The sequence below is a fragment of the Phaethon aethereus genome, assembly GCF_964289735.1.
Source record: "Phaethon aethereus genome assembly, chromosome: 2".
NCBI lineage: Eukaryota > Metazoa > Chordata > Aves > Phaethontiformes > Phaethontidae > Phaethon > Phaethon aethereus.
The window spans coordinates 49,915,922-49,940,722 of NC_138582.1; the positions used below are offsets into that span (position 1 = coordinate 49,915,922).

The following is a 24,801-nucleotide window of genomic DNA, read 5'->3' on the forward strand; positions in this document are numbered from 1 at the left end:
TGCACCCTGTTGAGCATAGGCATAGTTCCTACTTCTATGTTTATGTGTTTGAATCAGCTTTCACATCTTATCAGTAAAGTCGAATACACTGAAAGCACTTCTAGTCAAAGGCAAAACACATCAGTGGAAAACATAACACTGCAGTTGCAGGAAAACTCCAGGAGAGCTGGCGGCAACCAGAAAGCTCTGCAGGTGCAGAGGCTTTTTGTTACCATATGACCAGCTTTGCTGATTTTACAGGTATGAGATAAACACAGTACCAATACATAATCTAAAATACTTCTACTCTGACAAAACATCATGAATGTATAGCTATAAAATTCACTGTAAAATGTTTCAAACTGCATAGAAATAATTATTTACATGTGCATATATACATAGTGCCAAACAGCATGCAGTACTCTCTTCTGCTTTTACCACATAAACTTCATGGAAAGAAAAGTAATTTCAAGTGTTGCAGAATTATAGGGAGCTTTCTCTTGTCTCGTCAGAGCTAAGGAAAGCTGCTGCTATAAGGCATTACACAGGCCACCTGAGCTCTGGTACTAGAGCCAGCAGAACCTCTCACACACATCAGGCTGCATTTCTGGGCTTTTATCTGTAAGTTCACATACAGAATTAAAATCACTTACCTAATCGTGCTTGTAAATCAGATCCTACAGATGTCTAAGGGCCATAAACTTTGCTAGCAAAGCCACTGACTGAATCTGTGGCTCTAAAGCTAAGGTAAGTTTTGGCTGTTTCTCATACATTATTAAAGTAGCAGTTAGGAGCCAGTGAAAAATCTATACAATGCAAATGCTTACTTGTCCATGTCAACCTGGACTCACATCAAGTAATGGAATTTTTATATGGAGGTACCATAAAAAATTGCAGTTCTCGGCTTTTTCCTACTTGCTCTCTTTAACCACTGTGCTAATATACAAGTATTGATTGCTTAAGGTACAAAAGCTGATAACCCAAAGTTGTGACATCGCTCCAGGAGATCAACACACCACTGCCCTGAGGACGTACTGGCTTTGGTGGCCTGGGCTTCTCAGGAAGGAGAGACTCTTAGCAATTCACCAAGGTGCAGAGATCTGCAGCTCAGGGGGAGCTGCCCTGGCCCACAATAGATGGCAAACACGCAATGAGAAACCGATGCCCCTTAGGGGGTTCTTCAGCAGATACACTAAAGAGCAGTTCATAAACCTAACTTGGGCTTCGCAGGCTACTATCCATCACTAGATTTTAGATGTATTTTTCCTGCTTTCCCATAATTATCCATCTGTGGTTATGTGGTATTATTACACTAACTGAATAATAAAAAGCAATTATAAAAATAGCAAACAAGGAAAAAAAAAATAGATTTCCCGCATCTTTCCACTTCAAAAGCATTGCTGGCAGTGTTGCCTAATAACAACCCCAGATTTCCTTACCAGCTTCTTGGTCATAATCTTTATTTATACAAACTACCGCAAGCAAGTCCATGTCATTCTGAAAGCTCCAGCAAGTTCAAGTCTCAAGAAGAAGCCCGAGGCGAGACGCACACCGGCACAAGGGTGCCGGACACCGCCACCCCTGCAAGGGGCCAGGCTACGAGCGACTGTACTGCACCGTGCTGTACTGGGTGACCCTGGAAGACTTGCTCAGCGTGGCGCTGGCCGGAGGCGGCCCCTCCGCGTTGGAGCTCGCCTGGTTAAGCAAGGAGTCTGTGATCAACACGTGCTCTTGCCTTCCCGAGCCGGCACCCGCTGCCTGTTCGGCTCTGCTCTGCGCTCCCGAGGCTGTCACCAGCCTTTCGTTCACCACCACGCTGTGCCCCTCGGCCACAGCGGGGAAGCTGAGCGAGCCCTGCTCCACAGCAGGCACGAGCACCCTCTCCCGCTCCCTCACCACAACATACTGGGAGTCGGGGAAATCCTGAACCATCAGGGCTCCCGGCCTGGCGCCCTCGGACCTCACCATCCTCTCCGTAACCACCACATTACTTCCGCGCGACAAGTCGGGGATTTCCACCAGACCCTGCAAGCTCGACGCAGGTGCCAGCACTCTCTCTGTCACCACTACATTCTCCTTAAACTGGGGGTCTAGAAAGACAGTGGCCGAGCGGGCAGGAGCCCCTGCAGAGTAGGATGTTTCTGTCATGGTGAAATTGGTCTCTCTGTGGGCTGTGGGAAGGGGCCGGGCATCGTGCTGCCCAGCGTGGGATGCAAAGGTTGTTTCCGTGACCACCTCCTTAGACATCATGTCTTCTCCTGAGCCACTGCCCACATGCGCCGGCGGGGCAGGCTGGAAGCAGCTGAGAGAGGCAAAGGCTTGTTCGGAGCTGGAAGCATTTTGCTGATCTAAGAACTGCAACTTCGTGTCATTAAGACCGAAACCTGATTCATTCCTGGAGCTACTGTCTTTCATGTTGATGTGTCTGCCTATGCATATTTCTGCTAGAGTTTTAAATTTGTCTCCTAAATCATCGAGAAAGTGGTCGTCAAGATCACCCTCAATAAAGCTGCAGCAGCCGATGGAACCATGGGGGGAGCCCGACTCTCCCTGGGAATAAACCAGGAGACAGTCGTTCGCAGCTTGGGTTTCATCTTCATCCGCAAAAGAGACAGCTTTCTACAGACAGAAAACAAAAAGAAGCAGAAGTTCATTAATGTCAGCTCTAAACTTAATAAATCTGAAAATCAGGAATGCTTGGTCAAAAAGGTTAAAATAAGGAAATTTAACTGAACCCACAGAAACCATCAACCAACTAAGGGCAGTACCTAAAAGTGCTTTTGGCATTTTTGAAGTTAGTCTGAACTTGACAGTACACATGATGATAAGAAAAATCTGAAATGAAATTGAAAACCTCGGGTACTATCACCACCTGCTGCTACTCCTACCAGGAACCGTGCCATTTGTATTACTGCTCCACCCTCACAAACAGATTGCTTTTATTTCAGCTCAGTGAATGAACTTCACCTGTAAATAGGTGTTTGCGGGAGAGTGCCGAAACCATGCCTGAGAGTATCCTATCGTTTAAATATACGTTTAATGAGCACATGCTGACATGTCATCACCTGCCATGGCCCTTTTCACTAGCAGAGCCTGCAGGATCACACCCAAGGAACCCAACAACAAACAAATCACAAAGTTAAAATGGCTTGATAACTATAGAAACATAGACCAGCATATAAATTTTTAGGCTCTGTGCAGGCCCCTTTGCAGCAAGGAAGGCTCACAGGTTCTGACCACAGCCCTTCCAGGGCCAGCTCAGTCTGAACGCAGTGTCTGCAATAGAGCTGTTGCCAGTGTTAGCCCAAGTATCCCTGTACATGCTTGCACCAGCTCCAGTTCCAGAGTGAAGACAGCCACATCCTCGGGGCCTGATGAACCAGCTTTACCTAATACGGTTGCTGGTTTGTGCTCAGAACCACTGTTCTGCTACATGTGAAGTTCTCTAGTGCATATTAGCTCAGACATCTATGTAACGTGGTATATATCCAGACCCGAACTGACTCTGTATGTTTATTTGCATTTGATCCTGGAACTAGGCACATTACCTGAGATGCTTCTACAAAAATCAGCACACATCTGAAACTACCTGGTTTGGTAACTTGTCTTGATTTTTTTGTTTTCTTTCCTGTGATCTGTGATACTTTAGCCTCCCAGAAGTTGTAAAGGTTACTCTGGTATGACCTTTACAAAGCCCTTCTGCAGGACTTCAGCAGTACTGATATCCCAATATCTTAGTATTGGGAAGCGCAAAGAGGGGAAGGAAAACGGAATTGCTACTGTTGCATCTGTTCACCCAGAAGACTAGTAGATAGAGAACTCAGGAGGCATACAAGTGCCTTAAGCTTAAATCCTTCCCTGACTTGAGGCAGTGATTCAAAGCTGCACAGCTACTCCCCTGTAGAACCCCATCATCAGCCAGCTGTAGGGTGTGAAGATGTTTTATTTGTACAGGTGATGGACAATCTATACACTCTCTGGCATACAGAAGTGAAACTTCCACTATAAGGAGCTCACCAGCCTAAGGACTAATGACATACATTACACAAAGACGAATAGCTGCAATGAGTAGGAATAGCCTATTGCCCAATGGTTAGGTCACCAAAAAAGAAAAAAAGTCAGAAACGGGATTGCAACATGTGCCTCATACACTTCTGAAGAACAGCCCTTTACCCAGGCTATTGGGCAAAGAGACAAGTCCAGCACCACTTCATCAGCTACTTTGAAAATGCAGACCCACCCTCTAACGTTTGACATCTATGGCTTATCTTTCAAAAACCTGCTCCATTATAAAGTATGTAACTGTGACTCATGATGAGTCATAGGTACCTCCCTACAGGCCAGTTTAACATGCTTAAGTCCCTGGGATTTATACCACATAGTCTTTCTCATGGCTTCTTCCTAGGCAAAGGGGCTCCTTGGTCGTTGCTGAATATTCTGGATCCCATTCCCAAGTATCTCCCTCAAGAGAAGGTTCTCATGGTGGGAAATCTTGTAAGCACCCAGTGCTACAAGACTGAGCACTGTCATGCTTTAAGTCCCACATGTGAGCCTACTCCAAAAATCCTTAATGCTCCCTGACTCCACATGCACACAACATTGGCCATTGTATCAGGACTGTTTATATTTAACTATCTACTCATCTTGGTTTGTAATAACATGAAGAGCATTTCATGATGGAAAGTGTAAATATCAAAATACTGTTATTCACAGGTCATATGCTTACGTCACTGAAGTAGTCTCTTAAAAATTCTTCATTCATGGCTCCTGCTGCTCCCACCGCAAGTCCTCCTGTAGCCGCTACCGTCTTGCCTTCTACACCTGCCATGCCTTCAGCCCCTCCAGCTGCCACAGCTCCATATTCAGCACCAGAAAGAAGATGTCTTTGCTCTTCCCATCTTTCCTTGGTAATAGTGCTGTGATGCTCCCTTACATGAGAGGTAGAGCTGCCTCCTCCTGCTGCAGTTTCCTCTCCGCTCATTCCTGCTGCTGCTGCTGCTGTTGCTGCTCCGCTGGTTGCTCCTCTCGAGTTCGCCAGTGCAGTGGGTGAGATGAGGCTTAGCACTGGCTACATAAATAACACAAATTAGGATGTGACATGAAAGCTGCGCTGTCTAGCACATGGAACTCACCAAACCAGCAGCAGGGCTGGGTGGGACCTGGGAGGGTGCCATCTTATGACTTGTTCGAATTTGCACTTACACATGTTGCTGCAAAGAGTAAAGGGCCTCCTGAAATAGGGTGCAGCTTCCACAACTGCATTCCCAAGGAGGATCATGGAAAGGTTTCTATAGATCATTGTTTTCTTGAAACTCAAAGGGTTGGGAGTGAAAGCAGGGGAAAAAAAAAACCACCCAAAAAAGGCTTGCAGAACTCCAGAGAGCTAAGCTGTTCCAAGGCAGGCTCTGCCCAGCTTTCCCCAGACACAAAGTGGGGGAGTGCGCACTGCCTGCTGCCTCTACGGTGCTGCCTGGCCCTTACTTCTTTTCTAGCAGTTTGGCTTCCCTGTTAATTGTCTTTTATCAAGAATTTGGTGCGAGCATTGGCTGTAACTCAGTGTCTTTCATCTTCCTTCTGTTTCTTTGATATTGCACAAAAGCATGACAGTGTCATGCCCTTTTTTTGAAAACTGTGTTTTGTAGCATAACAAGAAAGAGAAAACTTCTCTTGGCATTCACTGTTCCCTCTGCAGATTTGCACTTTTTTCTGCCTTTTTTTTTAACAGAATTTGCTCTGTTTAAGAAGGCAAATGCACAGGGAAGTCATTTAAAATGCAACCTGAAACTTTAAACTAGAAGCCAAGCTTTATAACCCATTCTTTTGCTGCTTTACCATGCTTCCAAAGGGGCACAGAACATTCCAGGCTTGAAAATGCAAATGCTTCACTTTTTACAGCATCAATGCTTTTCCCACACTCCAATCTCCTGCTCAGATACCATCAACATTTGCTTGATTGCTTCCCCTTTACTTTGGAATTTAAACACTATGGCTGGTGTTTCTAGAGCTGCTGGTGGAATTCATCTTCCATGCATCCTTCACTGATCCTCACATGGTTAATTTTAATTAATGTTCATGTGCAGTTACAGTCTGCTCTACAGCCCTGAAACATCAGCCCATAATGTGGAAGAGAAGCCAAGTGCCAAACTGAACACTTGGATGGAAATCAAAGAGAAATGCTATTAGTGATACATGCCTTCTCCTCGGGAGCTGCCCCTTCGCTGTTCCACTGACGCAACATCGCTTCGCTGTAGTCAGGTATCGCAGCAAATCCCTTCGCTCCGGAGCCACAGGGACACAGTAGCAGTAACAATGGAATAACTACAGGGAAATAGAAGCTTGCCATTAACTACGTGATGACTGGGTCAAAGCATGCTAACAGCCAGTACTGACGTTTGGTCACCCTCATACTGAAACGTATCTTTAGTGACTTAGTCATCAGTATGAGGGCTGATAAAAGACTGAAGACACGTTCCCAAATATTCAATGTATTTCCTAGAAACATATGCCAGGATGGTTGCCTGGAGAGTAAACTGACAACCTGTCAGGGCCTCAATCCTGCAGGTGGCCACACATGTATGTATCTATATCTTCTATCGAAGATCTCATATACCAAAACCAAGCCCTAAATATCACCGTACGGCCTCAGAATTTCTAATTCCTCCTGTTTCTTTTACTAGCAGATAACGACATGGCATCATGTAAATTCCACCTCACCACTCCTGTGACACATCTAGAGCATTTCCTGGGGAACTCAGAACAATCCAGTTACATGAGCAGAGCATATTCGTGCGGCATGAACAGCTAGACTGCTACTAACACAAGCAATAAACTATTGCCGTTTTAAATGCAGCACTGGTACATGTGGCGATACCTTGACTACAAGCATTTTTATTTCCGAGCTTCTACTTTGTCTTGCCAAAGAACAGCATCACATGCTGCTCAGAGCAAGGCACCAGACCTGGGTCTGCAGCAAGGGAAAAGAGTGGAGAGAGCGCTGTGGTTTGAGTGGGAAGACTTAGGGTTCACGTGGGGAAATGTGGGAAACACCAAAAGGATTCCTTACTGCTTCCCCACCTGTTATTTACAGTGCTATAAACAGATATTAAAATTGTACACATTAATTTTAAAATGCACAGCTTGAAATCCTTTGAGGGTGAAATGCTGATGTTACCGAAATCAGTTGGGGATTTGCCATGACTTCACACAGACTAGGAGTTTACACAGGGTATACCAAGATGATAAAACCTGGGAGTCGTATTGGTTCTTTCCTGATGCCTTGCAGATCATATTTACAGTGCTTCTGAGATAATATGAAACAGTTACTTACGCAGCAAAAGTAAAAACGCCAAGATGATTAGTGCAACCGCTCCTGGTCCCAGACCCACTGACTTAGCGCCAATAACTTTATCTTTGCATACGCCGTCATCCGCACACTTACAAACAGTCAGTTGCAGAGACTGTGCTTGAGCACAGCTGAACCCTTGGAAATCCTTTATTAGGATGGGAACTTCAGTTCTGCCCAGCTTCAGGTTTTGTGGTACCAGCTGTATGCTGGTGCCTGAGGCAGAGGGGCAGGGGGGCGGGTAAAGAGAAAGAAAAGACAAACAAGAAATAAGTGAAGAGAAAGTCGATTCCTGTAAACTAAGGGAAATAAAACCTTCAGCCTCCCAACAAGCTCCCTGCAGTTAAGTCCAGCCAATGCAATGGACTTAGTTTAATTAGCTGCTGCAACAGTGTATGTGCTCGTATTTTTATCAAGTAATTCATGCTGGAAACAAAGTAGCCATGCTCACTTGCAGTCTCAGATAATTGTCAAGAGTTTCACACCAGCAGAGACTTATCATGGAAGACAACCCAACTGCCTAAACAGTGTTAACCTTCACATCACCCAGACAGCCAAAGGCTGAATTCACAAAAAAACCAGTTTCAGTCTTTAGGAGATTGATCTGTTGCAGGACACAGGCAGAGACCAGGAAGAATCTTCTTACCTTTCCTCACCCCACACCTAAACCTGGCCATTAGGATGACTCTGCTGATTGCTTTGCAGTGTTGTGCAGTAGGATTATGGAGGACAGAATAATGAGTCTGTGAAGAAAAAGTGTTTTCTGGTGCCTTCAATCTACCTGAAGCACTTCCTTCGAGTGTTTCCTAGGCTTACAGAAGTGTAAGAAGAAAACGTTCATCTCATTTTGAAATACTCATTAAAATTATTTACAATTTATGACTTGTTTTTGTTCCTACCATGCTAGACAATCTTAGATTACATTGTATGTCCTGTTTCCAAGGTCCCCGATGCAGACAGATTTATTTGTTTATTTCTAAGCTACAGCAACTGCAGTCAATAAGCATATCTCCAAGCTCAGCTGTAGGAAAAAGCATGCTCCATCACTGCATGCTTTTTGTAGGATGATGGGAATCACTTGATCCCAGCATTACCCATTAAATCCTTGGTCACCACATGTGGGCCATCAAGCTAGCCAAAGATGGTCTAACTGAGGGAAGGTGACAGGCCCCAGAAGACATGGCTGTGCTTTTATGTCCATTAGGGAGAAGGGAGCAGAACGTGAGTGATGTGTCTTCATGCCTGACTCCATATACATGGGTCTTTTTTTGGTCTGGATCAGCCAAACTGTCAGTCTGACTGGAATTAACAAATTACAACACTAGGACTCCAAAGAACTGAAAGTAATTAAAAATGTATTATCTTACCATTTCTGGATGCAATTATCCATTTTTTTGCTGTTCCTTCTGGCTCATCAATGACAGTAAAGTTGAAGGGATCACTGTTTGGGTAACCATCCAAATCACTAGCTGTAACGTCAACTAATTTTGCATCTGAACACACGGTCTGCACAGGATTCACAATAACTGGACAGTTATCATTCTCATCTTTAACTTGAATAACGACTGTGCCGGTGACAGTTTTCTTAGGAAAATCTATGATTTTAAAATAGGAAAAATTAGATTGATTTGAAACGTGCAAAAATTTCATCTTAAAGTAAAAAAACTTAGTATTTTCCAAACCACAAACATTTCTGAAATAAGTTGAAAGAGCTTTCCCTGAAGCTTATAGGAAAAAAATTTCATACCTAATGTTAATATACACATTGACAAAGTTCTTCTGAAGGCAAACTGTTTTACTATTTTGACTTAAAAAAACCCCCACGTATTTCCTGTATATGGTTACATGAGAACATGGAGATTATAAAAGAATTTTAATTAGATGCAAGAAGTTCAGGGAGTCTTTCTTGTTTAGCATTCAAGAAAACTTAGGACTCTGAAGTCTGTTATTAGCATACTGAGATACTGGCAATTTCCACCTTCACAAAGGATGTTCCTATCAGACTTGGTCTTTGCAAAACTTTTACAAAAAGTTCACCTCCATCTAATCAAAGAGGAATGGGCACCTCAGGAACCCATTCCAAGGTTCATCCTACTTAAGTGAGTTTCTCATGTCTCTCCTCCAAATACAGAACCTATGGGAAACTGCACTAGGCACCTAACTTTTAGGCAGTTAAACACAGGGAAGTTAAATCAACTACAGTTGTAGAAAGGCAACTAAACCCTAAACGAACCAATTAGTGTAAAACAAAACCCTCTCAACTTACCAGTAGTTATACCCAACACGGTGATAGTGTAGGTACCATTTACTACATGAGATGATTCGTAATCAAGTGTTTTGTCAAGTCGGATTTCACCTGTGACTGAGTCTACTGTGATCCAGTTTGCCGTATCTCTTCCTTTCAGGTATCTGATTAAAATTACATATAAAGATGTACACATTTATAACGAGGAAAACAACCATCAGTGGAAAAAGCAGCTTCAGTATGTTTACTCTTTGTTTAACGCAGAGACCAAATCTCTAGGTCTGAGGTCTGACGCTCCTGCCACTGGAATTGGTTTCAATTACAAACCTAAGATTATAAACCCACCCCAAATGTTGAAACCTGCTTTTCCCTCTAGAGCCAGGATTTAGGTGTGGAGGCATTATGAAAAGTAGACCCAGGGAGTGAGACTGGAGCAGGAGAGGGAGCTGCACTGCTGGTCATTGTCCTCTTCCTCTCCATTCCTCCTCCCAGCAGAAGCTGAGCAGCAGCCACCCGGGAGAGGAGAGGGGTCCATCACTGGGTATGCACCTCTGCCGGTCTGTGCCATTTGTAAAAGCCACGGTGGTGACTCAACAACATTTTTGCTGATGAGCCGCGATTCAAAATCTAAACGCATACACATGCAGATTTATCTACTTTACACCCTTTCTGTCTGATTGCTAGATGTTTCTGCATATTTCTTCCTAACGTTTCTGTAGATGACGAAGTCGGATGAGTAAATCTACTCTCAGAAGTAGAGAGGCATGACAAACAGCATGCAAGCACGGACAACTTCAGCACACATGCTCGTGTCTCGCCATACACAAGTAGGATTTTCACGTCAGCTGTTTTTTGCATAATGGAATATTGAAGATGATACATGATGTTGTTTTAGGCGTGAATCATGCGAGACAGAAAACAATTGTCTCTGCAATTATTTCAGTTCACTATACACATTTTTACAGAAAGATGTGATTTCTGATATACTCAGTTCTGATGGTTATAAAAAAATTCTTACATAATGCCGTCTGCTATTTTTTCAGTGTCTTCATCATAGGCTTGATACTGTCCAATAACCTGTTTTATTTGCAGTTTCTCACTTGCTTCAATAATTTTTGTGCCACTGGGGAATACAGGGCCTTCCCGCACATTAATCACTTTAATTTTGATTGGAATTGTTTGTGCCTTGTAACTGTGTTTAATTGACTTGTGGAACTCTGCTTTGTTTGTTACAACAATGCCCAAGTTTAGGCTTTGCATTTTTTCATAATCCAGTTCCTAGAGCAATAAAAACAAAAAAAAACCCACTCAGAATTTGACAGAATCTGATATCTAGACAATTTATACATTTAATATTTAAATAATGCTATTTAAATAATACTGTAGCATCCTTATTTAGATAATAATTTTTATTTTAGATATTATTTAGAGATAGATTATTTTATAAGTTTGTTTTAGATATTGTTTTATTTTAGATAATTAGTTATGTTATTATTATTTTATACTAATAATTATTTAGATAATAAGGATGCTACAGTGCATAAAAGAACTGTTGGTTGACATGTTACTCTCAATACATAATGCTTCAACTCTTTATAAGTACATAAGGAAGCTTACTCTTATTTTTAACGGATGGCACCATAGGTATGTCTTTATAGTATTGAATTAAACTAATTTAAACTAGGTACAATGAATCCTATCCATACATTCTGTCTTTACTTTCAATATTACTTGGCTCAATATTACTTGGCTCTTCCAATTATTTTTTTTAAAAAAAACAATTAATTTACATAATAATGCTTATCAATTTTTTACAATTATCAGTTTTCAAATAAGGAAACCAGAGCAGAAAAAAAAAAGAAAAAAGGTACTTAGGGCACTATGCATCTTCAGTTCTTGTGGATTACAGGGGAGTGAAATTCATAGAACAGAAATACCAATTTATGGAAAATATTTTCATAGTTTCAATTTATGAAATTTCAGAAAATAGTCTGTAGTCCATGGCTCATGGAGTAGGTTTTGCCTCCAATGTTATCTGCGGCCATGGGGAATAAAAAAATTTAAACTGAGACCAGCAAAGAAAGCAAAAATATGGGAAAGTTTACAGCATGTGTGTTAGCACTGTTGCCCAACGACAAGGAAAGTTTGGGGACTTCTGACCCACTAGATATATTTGAGATCACACAGGATGTAAATGGTACAGCTGTACAAAATTATTATTTTGCAAGAAATTATTGAATACGCCAACAGAATATACCAAAGGAAGAGTGTCCACCACGTAAATTTACAGTTTACATACTGATTGAATACAAATTATTTGTATGTCAACTTACAGGGAATAAATTGTTCCAATATTTAAAGAAGACTCTCTAAAGAATATACTAACCTTCACAAGAGTCAAAATTCCTTCATTTGTTTGGGTATCTGTTACTATACGAAAAAAGCCACCTTCATTACCAGAAACAAATGAAAAGTTTGCCAGCCAGTTATCAGAAAACTCTTCATCTTTGTCAGATACTTTTATTCGCAGAATTTCCACATTTGCTCTGTTTTCTTCAATGCTTCCTTCAAACTGCAATTGAAAAAAACCCTTTTTTAAAAAGACGTCATGTCTTACCTCATTTCACCAGTGCAAGGAAGTTTGCACAACCTCGTATGAAAGAACGGCATACTAGCAGGTGTAGGAACATGCCAAATATTGTGATAAATGTACTTACTGCATGACTTTCAACCACAGGCAGATTGTCATTGACATCCAAAATCTTGATTTCTAAAGAACATGTTGCAGCATTGCCCCCTAATTCACCACCACGGTCCTTTGCTTCCACCACCAAAGAATAGCTACTTTGTGTCTGCCGTGATAAGAAAAAAAGTTTAAACCACGCTAAAAATTTTTCCTTTGCTGTATTACCTCTGTTATATTTTGGTAATCCCTTCTCGTAGATGATTATAGCTCCTCTTCTCTCTAGCTAGTAGTAAATCTCACACACAACTACCTCGACATGCTCTACTAGAGTAGAGCTGAGGCTTTGAAAAGGATTTGGGACTTCTCTGTTTTCCCCACAAAGAGTTAGACTGTACTTACATAGCAAATGAAAAAAAGTCAGTGACCATAAACAGGGACAGGACTAGAGGCAGAGATGTTGCCCTCAGCTGCAGAGAGCTAAACATCCTGATCACCATCTGCTGGCCAGTGAAAATTCACGCAAGCACCAGGTGAAGTTGCTGGTAATACATGGCTTTCAACGCCATTTCACAGCAGCACCCGTCCTAACTCTTTGCACCTCCATTTGCACGGCAGGCTAGAAAAGCCTAGATGCAGTCAGCAGCTGTGCAGATGGTGGTCGGGGTTGTCTTTGCCATATGCTCTCCCGCAGAAAGGAACGACCCCTCGCTTCATCTAACTGCTGCCCTGGCTGCAGGGGAGGGACAGAAAGCAACACCCATCGGGCTGGCGCTCTGCCTGGGAGGCAACGAGGGATTACGACCACGATCCCATCACCCCCACCCCCCCATACAACCCCCAACCCCTGGAAAACATGCATCAGCCAGACAAGGCTTTAATCCCCAGGGAAGTGAAGGTAAGAGGGTCAGCTCTTCACCCCGGTGGGCAGGGCTGAAGGTGTCACAACAAGGCATCAGAAAACTGCTGTTAACAGATTAAAAATGAGAGCATTGGTTTTTTTGGGGGTTTTTTTTACCTCTCTGTCAAGGTTAATTTTTGCTACTCGAACTTCGCCAGTATCCTTATTCATACTGAATGCAGCGCTAGGGCTTTGGGAAACAATCCTGAAAGCAATTTTGGAATTGAGGTTATTTGGTTCATCTGCATCTGTTGCATTTATCCTCATCACAATTGTACCTGGAAAAAGCAAACAAAATACAGTATTTGTTTACACTGCCATGCACTGGGAAGTATTTTACTGTAATGTCAAAGATAAGAGCATGTTGTCAGATGGACTGCACAATTTTCTGATGCTTTTGCCTTTGTTTATTTAATGAATAGAGCTGAAGAAGCATTCCTTAAATACAGACAGTACATGTTAAAAGTATATCAAGTTAAAATGATTGTATCCACATGTCTGTAACTCATAGGATTCAATGCACCAGAATTAAAAAACAGGTTGAATTCTCTCAAAAATTCTGACAGAAAACTGTAGATATTAAACAGAGGAGAAAGAAAAAGTTTTTGAACAACAAGCTACATTTCGCTCACACATTATTCTAAAGAGACCACTACTAACTCCTCTACCTGAACGTTATTAAAGCAATTGCTCTAAATTGATGCCCTCCAACAGCTTCACTCAAAATACATGGCAGTCTCCATGGTGCAAACCCCTTATAACTCACGGCACAGGCTTTTGTCCTCTGGGAAAGGGTGTACCTCAGCGTCCCGTGCCTGAGTTTGAACATTAGCTGGAATTCAGGCAAAGAGCAATTACCATATGGTTGCTACTAACTTGAAAGAGAGTTGAGGGAACTCACTACCTCACACAACTGGATAGTCAAGAATTTGTTTCTTCAGATTATCGGGACATTGAAATGGACACAATGTCAGATAATTACCAGGTTGTTTTATTCCAGCTTTTCTTATCTTCCGGGAAATAATCTGTTGCTCTTATGTCTACTGAAATCAACAGGAAAACCACCACTAACTTGTTCTTTGAGGGTTAGGTCACAGCCATATGTGCTTAACAGCGAAGTACCTCTCCAGCCCATAGATAAAGCAGGGCTTTTCATGAGCATGGCAGAGTTAAGTCCCTCCCAAATAGTCTGGGACTACCAGACTGCATTTTCCGTGCAATTCCTGCTGAAGGACTCTGGTTCCTGGATTCGTGGTAGCTTTGACACCAAACCACACTGTGCCCTAAGAGGAAGTGCTGTCTCTGTTGCCTTTATGTGGATACTTTCCCTTAATCACACCACACAGCTTAGCCCTGAATAAAAACTTGCATTCACATGTGGATAACCTGGCCTACGCAAGCAAGAGAACGTACCCTTGTTACTGCAGATATGCTGCTGCAAAGAATATATTCCCTTGTGCCCTTGCATGTGTTGGGAAAAGCTAAATGAAAAAAACAATTCTAAAAATAATGTTACCTGTTTCACTTAATTCTTCAATTGAACCAACAAAAATTTCATGCGAAAACACTGGAAAATTGTCATTTATATCCACAATTTTAATTGGGAGGTCTATTGGCTCTTCCAGTTTTGCTCCAGTCTTATCTAGTGCATGACCTCTAAGCTGAAATAATACAGACAAAACCAATAAACAAATCCAATGAGTGACTGTGATATATATAAAAACCTATGCAAAATAGAAATATATATAATATATATAACAAAACCTAAGCACTATATAAGCATATATAATATGCTTATAAATATAAGCACGTATCCACACACAAATATCCAGTAACATTAAAACTAATTGAAGCAAACACATTTGAACAAAATAAATAAAAAATGGATAGGAGGGCACCTATAAGGAAAAAGTTACTATTCAACTTACAAGTAGCATTGGAGTCTTTTCTCTGTCAACCCTTCCTGTTATGTTCAGGTCTCCAGTCTTTCCATTGATAACAAATAATCCATAAGGGGGTTCTGTTACTCCTTGACCAGATATAGTATAAGTTACCACCACCCCTGTATCTTCAAGATCAGAATGTATCTAGCAGGAATATAACAGATTAAATAGCATTTGGTAAATAAAACCACATTTAAACAATGAAAATATTCTTGCTATTTTTGTGATGAATAAACAAAAATAAACATTAAACACATTTCCCTGCACTCCTTTGAGTACGGAGATGTTGAGATGAATGCAGGAAGAGCTGCATATGTTTGAGGATCTGGTGCAGGGAGATGACAGACATGATGGGTAGTGCAACAGTTGGGAACTGTGGAATGGAGAGGTCTGTGGGAGAAGAAAATTTTGACTGCTTGGGCAAAGAGCATGGGATAGGATGTAAGTGCAAGGAAAGGCTGGAAAACCACTGTGATAAGGTGAAAAGCTGGAGTGAAGGAAGAAGGAAGAAACTGGCTGATCAAATGGATGGGGGCAAATAAAATGTGGAGAAAGACCAAGGCGGGGGCGGGGGGGAAGTCTGGAACACTCTGTGAGCAGGGGAGATTGAAGTTACTTGAGAAAAATGTAGAAATAAAACATGACAACTTTCTAAGGTAGATCAGAACTAAGTGAGTGTGACCCCTGAGGAAGTGATAGGGTAGAGGAAGAAAGGCCAGACCTGGAGAGGAAGAGGTAGAAGAGGCTGTGTAGACTAGAGATCATACCCTTCCTCTACTGTCAGCAAATACCTGAAACATCCGGAAAAGCACGTGTGCATTGTGCCAGCACCACCATCAAGGGGCAGCCCAAGCAGAGGGTAACAGCCTGCTACCATCTGCAGTTACTTTACATGCTGAAGTGACAGTGTGGTTTCAACATTGGTGCTGAACCAAATGCATATCACTCTTGCACAGAGTAACACCTTAGTTATTTTTACCTCTGTTTCCTAAAAAATTAGGCACACATAGTCATGCTCCATGTAGACCCTTCTGCTGAATCACCACTAGCAGTTTTGGGACCCACTTGCCAAGTCCAGCCACAGCTGAGTAGGGGTGTTGGAGTGAAAAAACTCAAAGATATTGCATCGCCAAAAGTTTTATGAAACTGGTGGCTGGGAAAAGACAAGAAACTGAGCCTAATCAAATTGCAAGAGCACCTTATCTGCTGAAGGAAAGAAATGGAAAGAAATGTGCCAATCTTCAACTGACATTTAATAGTCCTTTAAAATTAAATACTTGTGCATGTGTTTAGGGTAGCCGCACCCTTATTTTACATTTTCACCTCTATTTTTATGTGTATTCTGTATTTATGTCTTTTCTGGGCTTACTCTAGCAATTGGATTCTTATAGGAATTGTCCTCCTCTTCCCGTATGAAAGCCGGAGGGACTGTCCATTCTCGCTTGTGTCTCACTAGGCTGCTGGGGTGAGACAACATGCCACTCCTGCCACTTCGATTATAAACCTGTGAAAAAACAAGGGTGAATGTCAGCATTACATTTAGCCATTTCAGATGAATGCTTTATTGCTGCTGTTGCCCAGACTTCTGAATAGCTTTTACTCTTTCAATACCTAGTAACTTCGAAATCATGGAGCAACACCAGCCTTCCGAGCCACAATCTAAGAGCTATATGTTCCTCAAGTTGTTTGAAGAGGAAATTACACTAGTCCTTTCATCAAGACAGAATTAGTAAGACAGGCTTTAAATACATGAGCAAGTTCCCATGACCAGGAGTTGGTGAAAACAACACCTGTTCTGGAAGATTTAAGTGCTTGTCATCAGATGTGGGAAGAAGTTTGGCACTAAGGCTGTTTTGAACCACCATTTCAGTCTTATTACCCTGTTTACCATCCCACCAATACTCTCTCTGAAGCAGAATACATGAAAACAGCAGGCCTCTCCAACCCACCCACTATCTCTGCTATCCTTGCTCAACTGCCCCTCAGTCTCACTCTGCATGACACCTCTCATCCTTCCGTCTAGCCTAGTCCCTACTGTGTCTGTTGGCTTCCAGATTAACAACTCAAAATGTTTCCACAATTAACATCTTCCATAAAATAATAGTTGATTTAATTTACAGAGAATTAAAAAAATTAAATTACAAATTTAATATTTTAGAGGCAGTTTCTCAAAGTTGAATACCACTCAGTTTGATGGATGTGGGAATCTATTCACTGATATTTTGGCTTTCATTTCACAGCTTTCATGTTTCAGAAAATGGTAAAAATCAAGATATTTATCAATTGAAGCAAAGCACGCCTTTGACATCTGCTCTTTGCTCAGAGAACGCATCTTCAGGCACTGATAAAGAAAAGCAGTTTTCCATTATTTCCTACCTTCACATAGAGTCCATTTCCATAATTCAAACAGATCTGCAATGGAAGTTATGATAATCATTATTAATTCTATGTCACTTTAGCAGTAATAAAACTTAACTGACATAACCTACCCCGTAAGAACAGCAAAACCATAACGAAGAGGGCATCTGACCTCTATCAATTAATATATACTATTTACCCATAATAGCTTCTGAAAAATTTACCCATAACAATTCACATTAAAAACATACACTAGAATTATATAATTATTAAGTTTTGCACTTTTCTCCCAGCAGGAAACAGATAATGAGTAATTAATCTTTTTTTTTTTTTTTTAATAAAGGCAGATTTTATAGTAATTTTTAAACAACCATTTTTTTAGTGCTGAATAACACTTCAGTATTCCAAAATGATGGGAATTTGCCATTGATTAAAGTAAGTGTTGGTTGCCAGCGGCACCCTGAAGAAGCTCTCTCTTCTAGGCAAATCATGGATTATACAGGCTGTGGTGGGTTACCAACGGCACAGGTAAGATAATGTTTAAAAGCAAGCACTAATCAAAACGTCTGCTGAAGCGTAAACAACAGAACCAGCTCTCTACTTAGCACCTTGCTGGGAGGATAAATGGCAGATAAATACATACATGCCTTAAATAAGGCAGAGACATGTGGACGCTAGCAAGCAAATCATGCTTGTTCTGACAAAACCTTATACACCAACATACATCCAGTTTTGGGACTGCCCATCTCTTCGTGCACCAGGATAGCCTAGGACAGCTAGGCATACTCTGAAGCACCATGCTAGATGGAAGGAACTGGAGCCATCAGTCAAATTACCAGAGACCAGTCTCCAGGCACCAGACTCCGCAAGTAACAAAAACCCTCAGAAATGTAGGCATTGGGAAACAACAATAACAAAAAGTAGGTTATTACAACATGTGAAATCAACAAATAGAGCTTTTGAGCTTCGTATAGGCCGAGAAGAGAATACTTTTATTGTTCTCAGAACTATTACATCTACCGACACTTTGGATCTTAGTTGCATTTTTTTTTAAATACTAATGCCTAAGGCAAAGCAGGCACAGAAAAGGTGATTTCCTACTGAAATAAGTCAGGGAGTATTTCTTTATGTTACTCTTTGACTGGTTTCTAGACTGTTGACTGGACTCTGCCTGTTCATCGCTCTGACTCAGCCTTGATTGATGAATCAATGACAGCTTTTCTTTTTAAAAAAGATGTTATCTCTTTCCCACACAATGCAGCAGCACAGTGGATGGTGTTGAGCAATGTAGAAGACTGCTGTTTCAGCTTGCACAACAAAACTATTTTTCAAATGGCAACTTTCCCAATGTGTATATTCCGAAGACAAAAATCAGCAAGCGCTAAGTTCCCTAACAGATATGCACTGTGAGGGCTACAGGATCTTACACATTAGACCAAGTTGTTTTCATGAATATTCTTGGTCTTATTTGTTTTTATTAGTTATATGGATTTAAAAAATATATTTTCATGATTAATAAGATTGTACCAGCAAGAGTGACAGGGGGATTTTGGTTTACAGTCAAGGTTTTCCAACAGAAGCCACAACTCTTTTGCAAGGTGAATAGTTGTCAAGATGTCATCGTGAACATCCTTGGTAAACATCTTACTGGTAAACTGAAGGGAAAAGTGTTTGTCTCAATATTGAACGGAGACAAGAGGCAGAAGGTGAGAAGTTTCCTTGTAGTGGAAAGCTGAGAACCACAGTATAAACTAAAGCATCTGAAGTCCGAGAAAAAGCAGATCTTCCACTGAGGTGCATTATCAAGAAAGCGGAGAAAATCCCATTAGCCATTATAAACAGGAAGCCTTTCATAAAGATAACTAAAAGTAAAAATCAATTTGTTTGCAAATGCTGCAAAGCAGCCTCAAAACATCCTGTTTCATTGCTAAGACAGTAAAAAATACTTTAAATTTTGTACTTTTCTATTTGTGGCCCACAGGCAACCTCATAAGGGACCTTAAGACATCAATAAAAGGTGTTTAAGAATGGCAATTTTATTTGTGAGATGCATAACTAGATTTGGAACAAATATATAAAGGGATCCTGCATTTTTATTGAAATTCTTTAAAGGATCCAAAAATTTTAAAAAGGGGAAAAGCACTTTTCAATGAAATTTTCTTCAAGAAAAAGTGTAAAGTCACATATCCAACAGGTGTTGAATTCTGAATTTTCCCCTTTTTTGATATCCTAGAGCTGCCTTCTATTAAAAGGCTTAGAGTAGGAAAGCCCTGTCTGTCATTTGATGTGGATAATAGCCTTGACACAAAAAATAGACATCTACTGATGACGCCTGTTTATGACACAGAGCTGAGAAGGCACTGTCAGAAGAAAACTGGGTGGTTACAGCAAACGAGGTGGAAAACCCGAGGCCTGAAGTAATAGAAATGGAATGAAATGCTACACAAAAGCAGCAGGAGTAGGCGAGAGGGCAGGAGAAAGAAGGGAGTGACTGCTGTGTATAGGGAGTACAAGGCTGCTCTTGCCCAAATCCATGTTCATGTAGAGTCAGGAAGTGACTAAAGGACAGACACAGCTTAGCTTTATAATGTAAAGGTGCGGACTGAGCAAGGAAGCAAGAAGATATGCGTCTGTATTTGCTACGCTATGAAACAGTAAGTCCTAGAAATGCGGTCTTTCATGTATGCTGTGTCGGGAGATTTGGATCTCATACCTCCTGTTAGTCAGTTTGGTGTTGAAGATGATGGACAAGTGGAGATCTTCCACACTTAGAGAACCAGGCTGAAGAGACCATCCAAGGTTATCTACTAGTCCATCTCCTGGCCCTGGGGCAGGACGAACTACACTAAGTGCTTCCTGACAACTGTTTAACCTGTTCTTAAAAACGAGTGATGGAGGTCCCACAGCCTCACTAGCTAACCTAAGGCAGTGCCTAGCTAACCTTACAGATGGAAAAGTGCTTGTTAATTTTTATCCTAATTTTATTATCCTAATTTTTAGGTCTTTGCAAGTTGATCATATTACTGTTTGGATGAGATTCAGTTTCAGATTAAGGCACACAAATTTACATGTCTACATGAATGCTAACTGCCTAAACTGTTATACTCCACAGAAATATAACCAATACAGACAAGGACATCAGAGAGCATTTCAATTCACCCCAAAGCCAGCCTACATCTGCTCTTCCTCTCTAGACTCCACTGACTGTAGCTATGTCTACTTTGTAAGCCAAATACGAGAGGATCTGTAGAGCAACACAGTTGCTGCTGAGAACCCAACACTACACAACCCATGTTTTGTGGTTGCTGCTTCAGACTAAAATTAGCCTGGTCCCACAGACCAAACACCCACGAGTAGATGGATGCATCTCCCAACGCAGTTTCACCCAGGAGGGATCAGATTCACACACTCTGGAGATTTGCTTTGAAGCACAATTTGATCCAAACAAATAGGTGCACTCTGCATCCGCTGCATCTCCATTTACCATAACAGAAACTCAGACACCTATATTGAGATGTCTTAATCTCAAACCGAATCTCTCTCTTTGACATGTTGATAATGCTCTCATGGAACAGTGTAATTCCTCTGTCTTCACAATTACACTTCATATATCTGAAAACTTACCACGCATCTTGCTCACTTTCTTTTTGCAGTTCCTAGTTCTTTAATCTCACTTCAGGAATCACAGAACAGGACTTATGGAATTTAGATTGCATTTTTTGCTTTCCTTAATCTCTCCTATGCATATTCACTTTATTATGAAGTCTGGTGTCCAAAATAATACACCACTTTAATTCAATAGGATGGATAAAATACTAGATCTTGCATATTTCTCACCTGCTTTCATATCTCACCATAACACTACTTTCCCCCCCTCCCCTTTTTGGAACAATATTAAGTTGGTGAATCAATACACAGATGCTTGTAAACATTTTTACCATGTTTCAACATGGTCCTGGTGATAGAAGCTAGGTTGCTTTGAATTACCTCACTTTTGCTCTTTCTAAAACTAACCATCATGTTGGTTTTTTTTTAAATTTAACTTGTTTTATGACTTTTGAGAAGTAATTACTACTGGCTCTGACATTACAATACTGATCTAATGTATTCTGGACTGAATTTCATCATACCAGCCTAAGTCTAACATCCCAAACATCAAGGAAGTACAATCTGAGAAGATATTCAGAGCAAAAAATAAGTTTTGATACTCGCATAGCAAAGTTCATACATCTGCCAATTCTTCTTTCACTCAAATGCAGGAAGCGTTCTAGGATTTCCTCTCTTGAAGATGCAATGTCCACCCCTTCAGAAAGGAACGAGAAACCTCCAAGTCTAATAATCCTCAACAGCCATGCTTGCTCGCCAGGCCCACGGCTCTGGGTGTGTGACCTGGACACACACCAAGTCAAGCCCAACCCTACGGGTGCACTACCGTCCTGCATGCCCAGACACCCCTGGAGAACGGCTGGCAGCAGGGACATGGCAAAAGCTGTTGTGACCTCTGCGAGGTACCCAGGGATGAAGATACAGGGATATAGCCTGCAGGCAGGGAAGGAGCGCAGACGACCAAGAGATACTTCCAAGAAAAGCAGGAAGAGGAAGAACTTACAGTAGAAGACGCTTTGGGAAGACACTACTTTTAGACTGGTTTTGTTTTTCAGTAGTTTTGTAAGGTTTTGAAGTTATCAGTGCCATCTTTGCATGTCTTAAGACATAAGTGTCCCCAATCTGATGCTCTCAAACAAGCAACTAGACTTTCTGCCACATGAGTGGCTTTGTCCAGATTAGGGAAAAAACCCAAACCAAAAAACCAACCAAACAAAAAAGGCAAAACCCAGCAGTGCGTCTCTCTCTCCCGACATCAACCAACTAAGGCAGCTTTATTTGCTCTAATATTTGATCTAACAATGAGGCATTTAGACACCAAACTGAGTTCACTCTTAGAATACTGGACCCTGTGCCAACTTTAGCTGAGGCTGAGGATGATGAAGATTGAGAAAACTACCTGAAAGGGGGTTGTGGTGAGGTGGGTGTTGGTCTCTTCTGCCAAGTAAATAGCAATAGAACGAGAGGAAATGGCCTCAAGTTGTGCCAGGGGAGGTTTAGAGTAGATATTAGGAAAAATTTTTTTACTGAGAGTGTGGTCAAGCACTGGAACAGGCTGCTCAGGGAGGTGGTGGAGTCACCATCACTAGAAGTGTTCAAGTATTCAAAAACCTTGTGGATGTGGCACTTCAGGACATGGTTTAGAGGGCATGGTGGTGTTGCATTTATGATTGGACTTGGTGATCTTAAAGGCCTTTTCCAACCTTAATGATTCTGTGATTTTGTGAAAAATAATTTTCTGCTTTTCTTCAGGCAAAATCAACAGCATCCTGAGCCAGTGCAAGCCCTCCAAAATGGATGATGGTGTGGCTTCAGGTATTACAGAAAAAATCGGCAAAAACTTTTGTACAAGTAGCACTCTGCATGTTTCCCACTGCTCTTTTGGGCAAAATGCAGATAAAGCATTTTCCAACCAAACCGTAACTTCCAGCTTGCTACAAAGAACAGGGCTAACTCTTGCCGGCTGACTTGTGGCCAACCACAAGTCTACATTAAAATTATCAGACAACAGGTCTCCAGCTAACAAATACGATTTTGCAGGATCTCGAGCTCAGGGAGCGAGGTCCTGATCTACAGCACCTGCCAGTCTGACCGTGCAGCATGCCATTACTGAACCCTGCCTAGCTCCTTGGTGGCTCCCCAGCGCAGCCCGTGGTCCGGCCGCCGCCCTCGCTTCTGTCTGAGCGGCCGCGGCCCAAGTTCCGCAGGCATTTTGCAAGCCTGGAAAGGTGGAGAGCTAAAAAGAACAACGCCGCAGATAGGAAGGGAAGCTTCCTGTAAAACATCGAGGAACAGCTTGAAAGCATCAGTCCAAATCAAACCAACCAGGCATTTTGGTCTCAAGTTTGTTATGAAATACTCCTTGCCTTTAGCCTGAAAAGATATTTCATAGGATGGAAGGTCTAAAGGCTGATGGCTAAAAAAGAGCGAGGGCAGGGAAGGAGAAAGCCTTCCAAGTGTCTTGGATTGTTAACGATTTGGTATTATTTCTCTAAGCCGATAAAGACTTCCATTAAATCATACTTTATGAACCATTTTCCCTCCTGGCACTATTCCTTCAAAAAGGTAATGCAATCTATTAATACAGATAATGTGTTGAACATGAAGACGGCAACAACGCAAACTCTTCACTGCGTCCCTGTTCCTCCTTGCGCCCCAGAAAACCCCACCCAATCGCGATACCGTTCTTATCGGGTTTCTCTACTTTCACCTGCCGTCGGACAGCAAACGGCGACTGCTTTAATCTGCTTTCTGAAGAAAGGAAGAAAACCCCTCCCCGGCCACAAGCAGCCGGCGGGAGGGCTGCAAAGCCCTGACGGGAAGAGCTCTCCCCCGCCGCCGCACACGAACCCCCGCGGCGCCGGGGCCTGGCGCTGCCGCCGCCACTCCCCGCCGTACGCGCCCGCGCCGCCCTCCCGCACAGCTCCGCGCAAAGCCGCGCGACACGCCCCCGGCCACGGTACCGGGGGACCCCCGCGGCCAGGCGCGCCCCGTCGGGGCCCGGACTCACCAGCAGCGCCAGCAGCCGCACCGCCGCGGCGGGGCCCCGCGACATGGCCGCCGCCTCCGCGCTCTGCCCGCGACGGGGTCACCTGCTCGGGCCGCCCGCGAGGGGAAATGGCGGCGGCCCGTCGAGGGGCGCACAAGTAGCCGCGGGTGGGTGGAGTGTGCCGGGCGGGGAGTCGCGCCGGGAGGGCGCAGGTGGCGCCCGGCCCGCCCCGGCCCCAGCCCCGCCCGGCCCGGCCCGCGGCGGGGAGCCCCGGCCGCCGTCCCGATGAGCTCCGCCCGCCGGGGGCCGCGGGGGCCGCGGCAGCGCTGCCGGCGCAGCCCGTCGGGCGGGCAGCCGCGCTTTCCCTTGGGCTTCTAGAGTTCGATTTTTATTTCCCCTGCGCCAAGAAAAGCGAGCCGGAGCGTGTGGGAGGTATGCAAAGCAACTGTGACAACAAAACGATAAATTAACGAGTAATTGATGGGGGGGGGGGGATACTGTCTCGTGGGAAAATAAAATTGTGAGTTGTTTTAGCATAACCTTCCCTGTAATCTTCTTTTTAATAGGCTCCGAGCCATATCCTTCCTACTCTTATCTGGCAGAGATCTTTCCTGGATATGCCTGATTAATTGACGCTTACGAAGGCATAACTCATTCTTCATGATGGCGAAACAATTAAATATACTTCCTGTACATCCTCTCTTCTTTGAGACAGTTACCTAATGAATCTTTCTAAGATCACGCTCAATTGTAAA

The 24,801-nt window shown here is 42.6% G+C and overlaps 1 protein-coding gene across 1 annotated transcript; it reads right to left on the minus strand.

Moving 5' to 3' along the window:
• Nucleotides 1-1,502: 1,502 nt before the first annotated feature.
• On the minus strand, nt 1,503-24,112 carry LOC309417485 (desmoglein-2-like; the record flags this gene model as incomplete). Its single annotated transcript, XM_082014992.1, has 15 exons — nt 1,503-2,598; nt 4,706-5,043; nt 6,169-6,297; nt 7,307-7,537; nt 8,689-8,916; nt 9,588-9,730; nt 10,585-10,844; nt 11,953-12,138; nt 12,284-12,418; nt 13,268-13,428; nt 14,667-14,811; nt 15,079-15,237; nt 16,463-16,597; nt 17,470-17,505; nt 24,068-24,112. 15 exons carry the CDS (start codon nt 24,110-24,112, stop codon nt 1,576-1,578), a joined length of 3,354 nt encoding a protein of 1,117 aa, XP_081871118.1. The 3' UTR covers nt 1,503-1,575.
• Between the last annotated feature and the right edge of the window lie 689 nt (nt 24,113-24,801).